This window comes from Fukomys damarensis, unplaced genomic scaffold, assembly GCF_012274545.1.
Source record: "Fukomys damarensis isolate Sample0158 unplaced genomic scaffold, DMR_v1.0_HiC HiC_scaffold_9, whole genome shotgun sequence".
NCBI classification, from domain to species: domain Eukaryota; kingdom Metazoa; phylum Chordata; class Mammalia; order Rodentia; family Bathyergidae; genus Fukomys; species Fukomys damarensis.
Window position 1 is genome coordinate 45,419,083 of NW_022900921.1, and position 11,766 is coordinate 45,430,848.

At 43.4% G+C, this 11,766-nt stretch overlaps 1 protein-coding gene across 2 annotated transcripts in view; it reads left to right on the forward strand.

The window, feature by feature from the left end:
* The first annotated feature begins 437 nt into the window (after positions 1–437).
* The window catches only part of Il18r1 (interleukin 18 receptor 1), a 35,337-nt gene continuing 24,008 nt past the window's right edge, over positions 438–11,766 (forward strand). For both annotated transcript variants that reach the window (XM_019208647.1, XM_019208649.1), the window contains exons 1-3: positions 438–771; positions 9,549–9,631; positions 10,883–11,129. In XM_019208647.1, the coding sequence (XP_019064192.1) occupies positions 9,577–9,631; positions 10,883–11,129 (302 nt within the window). In that variant the 5' untranslated portion in view covers positions 438–771; positions 9,549–9,576. The remainder of the gene's footprint in view (positions 772–9,548; positions 9,632–10,882; positions 11,130–11,766) is intronic.

Sequence of the window (11,766 nt, forward strand, 5' to 3'; positions counted from 1 at the left end):
AATGTACCAATAAACTTAATGAATAAAAAATAAAACCTAGGGGGCACATTCTCCTGTGGCCTCTTGTTTTTTTTAAACTAAAATCTCAGTGCAACAACTGCGCCCCTCTTCATTCCATCCCTCTTGGAGGGGAGATGCTCTTGTCACCCTTCTGCAGACTGCTACCTCTGCATCTTTGCTCCCAGCTTCCAGGTCCCGCACTCTGCTCCCTGCGGACTTCTTCTGTTCTGCAACCCTTAACGGACCGTCCCCTCCTGTGGGCGCCACCTGGGCACCGGTGTCCCTGACCCTTGTCCCTAGGGGACAGGTGTCCCTGGCGCCGGCCTCACTTGGGTCATAGCGCCTCGTGGCCTGAAGGGCGCGCAGGAGACACTCGCGATCCCTATGGCCCCTCAGGCGCCACCACCAGGGCCCTCAGAGCAGAAGATTCCGACTGCGCGTGTCCCACAGAGCCCCAGCCTGAAGCGTTCTGAGTCGAGCGCCCCAAAACGAGGGTGTCCCCCACCCCAGCGTCCAGGAACCCCGATTATCAGGGCCCAGATCAGAATGCTGCAGGCTTTGTGGCGGTGGACCTCACTTCCAGCCTCACCCCACCCCCTCCGGGTCCCCAGTCCGCCTCAGGTCCCAACTTCGCCCCGCCCCTAGAGCCGCTTTCCGCTCTTTCTGGGTTCAGGGCTCCAGGCAGAGACTAGGACTCTGCCTGCTGTGGCAGCACCCTGGTGCGGAGGAGGAGGAGGGACAGAGACAGCCGCCACTCTGAGCCCTGGGAAGGTAAGAACGACCCGCGCCACTCTCGCCTTCCCACGGACCTCTGCAGGGCAAGATCAGGGACGCGTGCTTGTGTGTGTGTGTGTGTGTGTGTGTGTGTGTGTGCGCGCGCGCGCTCACTAGACAGCGTGCATCAGCTCTCCCCTATTAAGTTGATTTTTAGAGGTTAAAGCAGTCTCAGTTCCTTCCTAGAGGAGAGAAGGGCTGAAAGAAGTGATGAGAGTAATCATGTGCTTAGTGCATACCGTGCACCTGACACGGTGTAGAAAACTTTTACACTGTTATATTTCCTGTCCTCCCAGAGACTCCAGGAGGCAGGCAGTACTATCATGCATCGAAGGGAGGGGGAGCCATCCCAGCCCTTGAGAGGCTGAGGCAGGAAGATTGTGGAGAGCTCAAGGCCAGCCTGAGCTACATAATAAGGCCTTATGTAAAAACAAAACAAAACGAACAAAAGAACAACAAACAAACAAAACAACAACAACAAACAAAAACAAAGGTAAGGGGACCAAAGCACAGCGAAGGTTCGATAATTTACTCAAGTACATCCAGCTGCTGAGTAGTGGATCTCAGATTTACACCTAAATCGTCCTGATTCCAAACCTCTGTCTTTAGCCTGAGGTACCTGCAGAAGTCAGAACACAGGTAGCTATCATAGTCACCCGTGTAGGTAGGGACAGAGGTGGAGGCTGTCCTATTCATTTTAACAACTTCCCTCCTCTTATACCCACTGTGCGCCCTGAAGAGTGCTGGGATCTGGGTGCACTGCTCACCCTGAGAGTCTTGGGTACACTGGGAGGGGTGGATTTGGGGGACTGGGTTTGTGGTGGGCTGTGGACAGTGGACAGTGGTCTGGTCCCTTTGAATGGGGAGCCCGGGTGGGCAGGGACAAGGGAACCCCATGTGGGTGGCAGTATTTAGCTGTCTTCCAAGCCAGCCTTTGAGCCACGTTGCAAGGGGCATCTGGGCAAAATCAGGACCTAGTGGCATCCAGGTGGTGGCAGGCAGCCACATACATAGGAGGATTTGGGGGAGAGTGTGAGGGAGACAATTAACAGACACTTGTGTGACAAAGACTACTGACCAAGCAAAGCATTTGCCTAGCATGTCTGAACCCTGGGTTCGAATCCCAGCACTGCAAGAAAAAAATATGGCAGGTGCTAGACTTCTGTCAGAGCGGTTTGTCTCACTCAGCCGGGGCACACTGTCTGAACTTCGATGTGACCCACGGGGCAGCAGCCAGGGCTGAGATGACACACTATGGTGAGGAGCACCAAGACAGGCTGGAGGCCTGGAGTCCATCTACCCGACTCCTTCACAGAAATTTGGGGTGCGGCCAGTGCTTTTCAGTGTTTTCAGAAAATCCACCCAGCTTCATCATCATTGTGACATCTGAGGCTGGAGAAAATGGTGAAACTGTCCAGACTATCCCAAAGTTTACATACAGTGAAAAATACCCAGATGAAGCTCCTCTTTCTGAAATATTTCCCCAGGAAAACCTAGAAGATAATGATGTCACAGACATTTAAAAATTGTTAACGTTATAGGCTGAGGAAAATCTTGGTGTGGTCATGATCTTTAGTCTCGTGACAGCAGGGTAAGAAAAACGAAGTAGTAGATCAGACAAAAACAAGAAGAGAAGAAGAAAAGAAACTGAAACAGAAGCAGAAGAAGCACAGAAGCAGTTTTTCCATTGCACGCCTGTCACAATTGAGAATTTCTTATGTTGGAAAGCCAAGTTGGCTGCAGAACGCTTGGAAATTAAAAAGACACAGATGAAGGAAGAAGAGCGAGCAAGAAGAAAATAAATGAGGTGGCAAACAGCTGTTTGAAATGGATCATAATTATTTTTTAAAAATTAATTGCATTTATTGGTACATTTAAGGTATACAGTACAGTTACGTTCATTATTGGGATCTTGTACCTTTACATGACAGGTCTTGGTTCTCATTTTTTTCCCCTTCTCTGTGCCCTCCCTTCACCCCCTCCTCCCCTCCCCATTTACAAACACTTTATTTCCATTTTTTATTTTGTCATATTTTTTTCTTTTCCCTCATTACCTTTCCCCTACCCTTCCCATTTTCCCTACACCTTTAGCCCTTTTATTCCTATTTCACATGGTCAGTTATCTTATTAGGATCTTATGTACTATTATAGTTTTTCACACCAGAGAAACTATTCAGCATTTACACATGTGTGACTTATTTATTTCACTTAGGAGTATATCCTCAATATGTATCCATTTTCCTATGAAAGACTCTAATTTCTCATTCTTTATGGCTGAGTAGTATTCCACTTTATAGAAAAACCACATCTTCCATATCCAGTTTCCAATGGATGGGCAAATGTGCTGTTTCCAAGTTTTAGCTGTTACAGACTGTGCTGCTATAAACATGGGTGTGCATATATCACTGTGGTATGGTTCTTTTAGTTCTTTTGGAAAGATACCCAGCAAAGGGATGGCTGGGTCAGATGGAACCTCTAGTCTCAGCTCTTTGAGGTATCTTCATATTGATTTCCATAGTGGTTGCACCAGTCTGCACTCCCACCAACAATGGAGAAGGGCTCCTTTCTCCCCACAACCCCTCCAACACTTGTTATTGTTTGATTTCTTGATAGTAGCCATTCTTTGTGGGGTGAGGTGGAATCTCAGTGTTGTTTTCATCTGCATCTCTCGACTGACCAGAGATGTGGAACATTTTTTCATATATTTACTTGCAGCTTTTACTTCTAAGACACAAAAACAAATCCAGATGTACTCAGCTACGTCATCTTTGACAAAGAAGCTGACCATCCTCAGTGGAGTAAAGATAGCCCCTTCAATAAAGGGTGTTGGAAAAACTGGATTTCAATCTGCCAAACATTAAAACTGGATCCTTATCTTTCACTGCGCAATAAATTAAAATCCAAGTGGATTAAGGATCTAAACATTAAAACAGAAATACTAAACTTGCTGGAAGATAAGTTAGGCAGAACTCTGGAAGACACTGGCATAGAAAAAGACTTTTTGAACAAATCCTCAGTAGCACGGGAACTAGCACAAAGAATAAACAAGTGGGATCTCATCTTATTAAAAAGCTTCTGTACTGCAAAAGAAACCATCAACAGAACTAAGAGACAACCTACAATGTGGGAAAAAGTTTTTACCAGGGGCTCCTTAGTCAAAGGACTACTATTGAGAATATATAAAGAACTCAAAAAAATCAGTCCCCCCAAATATAAAGACCTAATTCATAAATGGGCATCTGAAATGAACTGATCATAATCTTGACACATGTGATATCCAGTTCTCAGAGGATGCTAGAAATCGTGTGGAAGTAGATATTGTTCCAGGGCATCGATGACTTGGAGCTGGAGGACCCAGACTACACGCAACCCAGGGATGGAGTGACTCAGCCGACTAATGCACCATCTCTGGAGAGCCTGGCAGTCACAGCATTTGTGGCCGTGCTGAGAGGGTTTTAATTTTCCCTTTTTTTCCCCTAAGAAAAAAATAACTTTCAGGAAACTATTCTTCTGATAACTTTCATCATTGAACTCTTCAGACACAAAATGTTCACCTCCTCTTACTAGTGAACAGAAGATTTCATATTTAACATATTTAACATTATTTAATGCTGGATGGAGATCCTACCTGTAACACCAAGACTTGAAGGTGGGCTGCAGCCATGTGCAGATGGGGTTTATGTATAAGGAATGGGACTAACTTGTGATTTCTATCCTGGAAATGATAGTTACTTTTGGATTCCAAGTGTTGTCTTTCATATACAGTGTTACAATACTGAGATAAATAGGAAATTAAATCTGGATTCTAGCCTGTTGACTCAGAACATTTAAGGTTTTTTTTGAGACAGGGTCTCACTACATAGTTGAGACTGACCTGGAACTCATTATGTATGAATGATCTGAATAGGCCCTTCCTGAACCCCCAACTCAGCGCAGTAGCTTATGTTTGCAGTGTGCCCCCTAAGGAAGTTGAGCATCCTCTTGAAAACACAATTGTGGCACCCATAGCTCCACACCTGTAAAGCTTTCCAGGGAGGCACCTGAGGCTTGGGGTGAAATGGCCAAGCTACTCTCAGTGCCTCCCACACAAACAGGCTGAGATCCATGCAAGCTGCCCATTAGCAGCCCCCACTTTTTAGTGATGGTGTCCATTTTATTCCTGCATATAATTTGGGCTTCTAGTTAGTTAATAACTTAAATGTTTGGCTGGGCATGGTGGCGCACGTCTGTTATCCCAGCATTCGGGAGGCTGAGGCAGGAGGATCGCTGTGACTTCGAGACCAGCTTGGGCTACATAGTGAGACCCTGTGTCAGAAAACAAAAACAAACATGCAGAGATTTTTGAAAGTGGATAATTCAGATGTGCCAATGAGCTGGATGATCTAGACTCCAAACTATATATTTTGTGGATTTAATGTATTCATTATTTGCCATACAATAAACCAGCTAATGGATATAAGTAAACATGGCAGTGATAATTGTTATGAATCAAAAAATTAAAGGAAAGGATGATGTGGTGTGTGTGTGCGTGTGCATGTGTGTGTGTGCGTGTGTGCGTGTTCTACATTTCCATTAGATTGCTCAGGGAAGACCTATACTTTATACACTGATATCAACAAATTTTAAAGAAAGGACAGGACTATTCAATTAATGATAAAGAAATAATTAGTAGTTACTTAGAAAAGTAAGCTTAAATAGACCCTATCTTCATGCTAAGTAAGAACATTGACTATTGATGAATTTTTTAAAAAGTTAAATTTAAATGAGTGTAACTCAATCATAAAAATGAAGAAAGTATAGATAAACATGTTCTTACTCCAGAGGAAAGAAATGTTTTATATTTAAAAGTAATAGAAAAATCATAATGGAAAAGAATAATTGTTTTGACTGCATCAATATTAATATACCAAAGAGGAATTGAAAGTAAACCAAACAAGTTAAACAAAATATCAAACATCTGAGAGCTGAGCAAAGGATATAAAGAAACAATTCATAAACATAGAAATAAAATGCTCAATAATAGCTGATTAATATCTGCTTTATAATCAAATGAAATGGGGATTTACAAAAAAAGAGTGAAGTACCATTTTTCCATCCTGACTACCTCGTTTGATTTTTAAAGTGAGAATGTTCATTGCTGGGTGTGAGGGACGGAAACTGCTTTGCACTGTGGAGGGAGGAAGTGGGAGTTCTGTAACATTTCTGGAATGTGGTTTTGTGGTACGCATTTGTCATACTTTAGAGTATTGACCCATTTACTCCCCTGCCAGGTAGTAGCACCAAGAAAATGATAAGAAATACAAGCAAATGATAATGCCATTTAAGTGGTATTTCTTATTGTGCAGATCTTTTGCCATAGTTATGCTTGGAGCTCTCTTATCAACTCTGGGAGATGGTATTCTTGTCTCCTATGGATACAGGAAGTGAGAACAGGGAGGATCGGTAACAGGCCTGTGGCAATGCAGCTGGTAGAAGAGAGGCTGGAGCTTCATATCCAACCAGGCTGGCACTGAGGCCGTACTACAGTGGTCTGAGCCTCCCTCCTTACACAGAAACATCACCCTAAGGCTATTTCATAATATGGACCCTCTTGTAAATGGTGATGCATTTATTTGGAAGAATAGTAGGTGGTGATTAAAATGATGTTAACAAAAAAGCAGTATGGTGTGGGAAAATGCTAATTATGTAATATTAATGGAAATGCAAAATATATAATTAAGGAAGCACCATTTAAGTAGTTGAAAATACATAGAAAAATGCAAGGCATTATGCTAGAGTATGCATGCTGACATAATTTTCTCTTTTTGGTGTTCATTTTGTAAATAGTCTGCATTGGGAATGAATTGCTTTAGAAATCAGATCAAAAATCCAAAGAAAAGAAAGAAGAGAAAAACCTAAAAGTTAAAGGAAAGAAAAAAATAAGCATAATACCAAAACCCTCTAAAATTCTTACATCCAACAAATGTAATTTATATTTCCCTATGTTTCTTTTATTAATAATTGGTAGGCTAGCCACAATTGAGTACAGTATTTGTCACATTTCCTAAAATAGGTCTTTTTTCTGGATAGAAATTCATTATATAATAAACTATCAACCTCTTAATTTCAGACATACAACTTACCAAGTACACTGACAATTTAATATACACATGTCCACACCCGGGGAGCTATGTCAGCTATTTTTATACACTGGGTTCTGAATGTACTTCATGTGGAGACTCAGGACTCACAGAAGACCAGATCATCTCATAACTGTGTTCCTTGGGAGGCCTTGGGAAAAATAAACAAGGAGTGTCCTTGATAAGCCTTTGTCAGCCTTCACCAGATAAGTGACAAAAAGGAAATAACCTTTTACTTCCTGCCCACTGTAAAAGAATAGACGGAGCTGAGGATAAACCACGTGAGTGGGAGCCCAGAGGTTTCCAACCAGAGGGCTGTTCTGGTCGGACTCTGAGCAGTTGGTACTTTCCATATGTACCAGCCCTGTGCATACTTGATGACAATCTCTTGGAAATTCCACCAGATATTTGGCGATGTTATTCATAAAGATTAGAGGAAATAGCTTGGCAGCTTCATTATTTGACTGTTTCTACAATCCATGTAGCATTAATCCCTGCCTCCCTTTTAGGATGGGAGGTGAATGGTAGTTGGGCCAAGGAAATTGTTACTGTGGACCCAGAAGTCTTTGTAAACATCGGTTGGTTCAATTCCACAGTGATCCTAAAGCCAGGCCTCCTGTTCCCTTGTTTTTGTGGTAGTAGGGATAGAACCCAGGGCCTTGGCTGAGTGAGAGCTTCACCCTGACCACCCCAGGTGGCCCTCTTCCCTCTGCTTTGGTGATGGGTGGGCTGCCCAAGATGCCTCAGTGACACTCCCGCTGCTCAGCTCCTCTGAGCCTTGTCATCCCGGTCCATATGTCTATGAGACGAAGCCCTTTGCATCACACACTTCCTCCACGGAGGGGCTGGAGACCAAAATGCAAATGGTGAGATTTTCTATAAGCACAGGACCTTGGTTTGTTATTGACTGCTCAGATCAGAAAATGGTCAGCCCTGGGGAAGATGCTTCCCTCATTCTGCTCTCCCGATCTGTAACTGGAAGGGTGGAGCACAGTGGTCCTGAGGCCACAGTTCCAGACAGTTTGCTGGGCTCAGTCAGTGGAAAGAGGGGTTCAGAGGCAGGCACTGCAGCTTAATCTCAGTTTCCCTGAAATAAATACTGTGGTAGTGGGAGTGAGGATGGGGCCCACACCTACACACACCCGTTTCCCAGCCACAGGTGGTAGTGGGAGATCACTGTGTCCAGGGCCTCAGACTGGGGAGAGATGTTCTGAACAAGGAAGGCAAGTTTTAGAAAGTTCAACCCACAGGTGAAGATCAGATTGCACATCCTGACAGGGAGCTACATGTGTTCCCACTGAAAGGCCTATCAGAGGCTTGATCCTGGGAGAGATGCAGTTAGGAGAAAGATGGTGGGCTCCTTAAGGGATGAGCCTAGTGTCTTGGTCCTGGGATGTGGTCCCTGGAAGGAGAGAACACCAACAGACGAACGAACAAAGAAAACATGGTGTTTATACATAATGGAGTACTATTGTGCCATAAGGAAGGATAAATTTCAGCAGATCTGGTCCCTTCCTTTTTTACTCTTTCACGCCTGGTCATGAGGTGATCAGTGTTTTGGAACAGTACGTACCTGCTATCCATGCTTGCATTCATCACATGGAGTTGGTACATCCTGCATCAAAATCCTTTTTACTTTCACTTCCTCTTTTCTCTCTCCCTTCCTCTATCTCTAGATCTCCTTCCCATCTGAAAAAGGCTAATTGCCTGTTTTCTATTACCTGTCTTTCATTTTGCTTTTAATTTAATTATACCTTGGGTTTGCCATAAAAGAGGAGCCATGAGATATTGAAGCTTGTGTGTCTGATTTATTTTACTAAACATTGTGGTCTCCAGGTGCATCCATTTTCCTACAAGTGACTCAAGTTTATCCTCTTTACAGCAGAGTAGTCCTCCATTGTGTGTAAATACTACAGTTTCTTTATCTGTTCATCTATTAATGGACACACAGGCTGCTTCCAAGATTCAGCTACTGTGAGCTGAGCAGCTGTAAGCATGGGTATGCATGTAATTGCCCCCCAACCTGTCGACACAGCCGTACCTTCCCAGCTACAGGCCTAAAAGCAACAAGGCTAACTAATCATGCACTAAAACTGTGGGACAAAATAACTCTTCTGTTTGTAGAAGTTGAGAATTTTAGATACTTGATGTAGTGCTGGAAAGCCAATTCACATCTCCATGCACCTGCACGCACACACACGCATACACATATGCCATACACACACGCACACACAAACACACATGCAGGCACACTCCTACCCGGGAAGAACTGCTGTATGCACCGTGGCAGGCCGCAGATTATGTATTCATAGAGGAGTGTGCTTTCTGGAAATACTGTACTACTGCCCTTGACTTGGACCTTGGAGGCTGGAATTCGTAGACCAAGCCTAAAAGACCCAGGATCTAGTGTATTAGAAAATTGCATTTTTGGGTCTTTTTTCCAGAAGCTAAAATTCATTGCCTTGAAATTTTGATGATTCTGTGTTGTTGGAAGTTCTAAGAACTGGTGATATTGTGAGGGACATGAAAATCTTTTGAGCTGCTTTGTATAAGTTTGTGTGTCAGAAAATTTTTTTAAAACTCCCTTTTAAGACAGGCATTTTGTTTTGTTTTGTTTGAAGGCTATGGCTTAACCTGTCTTATTCTGTTTTCCAGAGGGACCATTTGAAGCAGAATCCTCAGCATGCATCGTGGACAATTATTCTTGACCCTTTGGGTTATAGTTAAAAGCACTTCCGGTAAGTGATTATTATTATTATTCGCAAACATATATCATTAACAATTCACAGTGTTGTCATATGGAGAGGAGGTGTTTACTGAAGACACTGGATTTGTTAAAATTCAGTGATTAAAATTTTACTTTAGAAAACATAACTATTTGGTATCCTCGGTGTAGAGAATGAAAGAGTTACAGTAATAGAATCAAGTAAAGAAAATACATGTGGCATAATTGAAAAAGAAAAGTCAGCCCTCTGGGTTTATGCAGACAGAGAACTTTTGTCTGTCTTAAAAAGAAATTTGCTTCCCTTTACCTAAATGCGAGGAGGCAACCATCTTTATTACTGGTTTTTAGAAAGTTTTATACACATTTTCTCCTTCCTGAAAGATAGGAAGATTCATCCTATTCTTTAGGAAAAAATGAGGAAAGCACTTTACAGATTTTAAATGCTATGAGGGCTGCAAAGCATATATGAGAGAGAGGCCCATTAGACTGGAGCGCAAGTGGGCTCCCAAGCGGATGACAAATACAGTCACGCCTCCGTTCACGAACTGAATTCTTTCCACAGCTCTTGTCAAGAACCTAATCAGATTTCCCCATAGGGTTCTGTGTCACCCGATGTGGAGTTTGCCAAAGGAAGCAAAATTTTGGGAATGCTTTTGTTTGAAAGCCGAACAGTTCGTGAATAGAAGCATTTGTGAACCAAGGCACCATTGTACCACTTTTAATTTATTGGTAGTGACTGTTGAGATATTTTGTTGTTTTCCATTGGAAGGGTTCTGAGAACCCATTCCTTGCAGATGAGTTCCATGATGGAATGGCTCTGCAGGAGAAAGAGGGAGCACAGGAGTTAGTCTGCCTTGATCTGTTATCTACGAGAGGGAAACCCTCTACTGGAAATGGGACAGTTTAAGGTAGTTGTGGTAGTTGTGACACTTGAGGTAGATGCGACAACACTAGGACCTGTGACTTTCCTTATCAAGAAATTTTAACGTGAAGTGTTGTCTTTTACAAGATGACTCTTCACATGTCTGCCTCCTGGCTGTGTTATGTTATATTCGTACACCTTCCTGTTTAGGAGAATTAATCCAGTTTGTCTCTGCCTCTATCCTGAATGTGTCTGACCCCTCCTAGCAAGAAAAGAACTAAAGGACAGGAATGTGGCACTGTCTCAGGGCTTTCATACTAACCTTGCTTCTTCCACGAATGCATTAGGAGAGAAAACATCACCTTTATCATTTGTTTTTGTTTTTCTTTTGCTAATCTTTAGGAGAAGATTGTATTTCACGGCCCCACCTTAATGTGGTAGAAGGGGAACCTTTTTATCTCAAATGCTGCCCATTTTCATCTGCTCAGAGAAACAAAACAGCCACCCCACGATGGTGCAGAAGCAACCAGTCTCACAAGTGTGCTGAGCTGAATCTGAGCACCTCGCCCCGAATCACTTTGCGCAAAGACATTTTGGAGTTTTGGCCGGTGGAGTTAGAAGACCAAGGATCCTATACTTGCTACCTGGGGTGAGTAAACATTTCACTTCACTATATTTCTTAGGACTCTTGGCCTTTGGTTAGCTGCTCAAATATATGACAGTCAGTTTTAAAGTTGAGCTACTCCTGGGGTGTAGATGCCCTGGTCAAAGAAATCAATGTCTAGGACTCAAAATGAAATTAAAGTGTAGACAGTGGGTAGTGGGCCAGCCTGCAGGGTAGAGGTAGTGGGACTAATGGGGACAAATACTGGTGAGATTTTCAGGGGTCACTGGGAAGCAGGTGGCAGTGCCACTGGGGAGGTTTGCGTTTGCGCCATCCATGCCTCTGAGGGAAACCAGGATGGGCTTTGTGGTCTCCCTGTGCCAGCTCCCTCTGTGGTACCAGGCTCAGAATCCAGGAGTGTGGGTCTGTGACCTGACAGCAACTAACTGGTTGTGTCAGCCACTGTGCTGTGACTGAGCTTGGCTGTCATTATAGATACTACTTGCACACATGTGTGTGTACATGCATGTGGGCGTCCACAGGGCTGTTGCTGAGCTGTTAGGTACAGATTTCTCTTAGAAATCTCACTCTTCCCTCTCGAGAGTCCTGTGAATTATCAATCATGCTTTTGAGAGCAGAGAGGGGAGACAGATGTGTGTGTGTGTGTGTGTGTGTGTGTGTG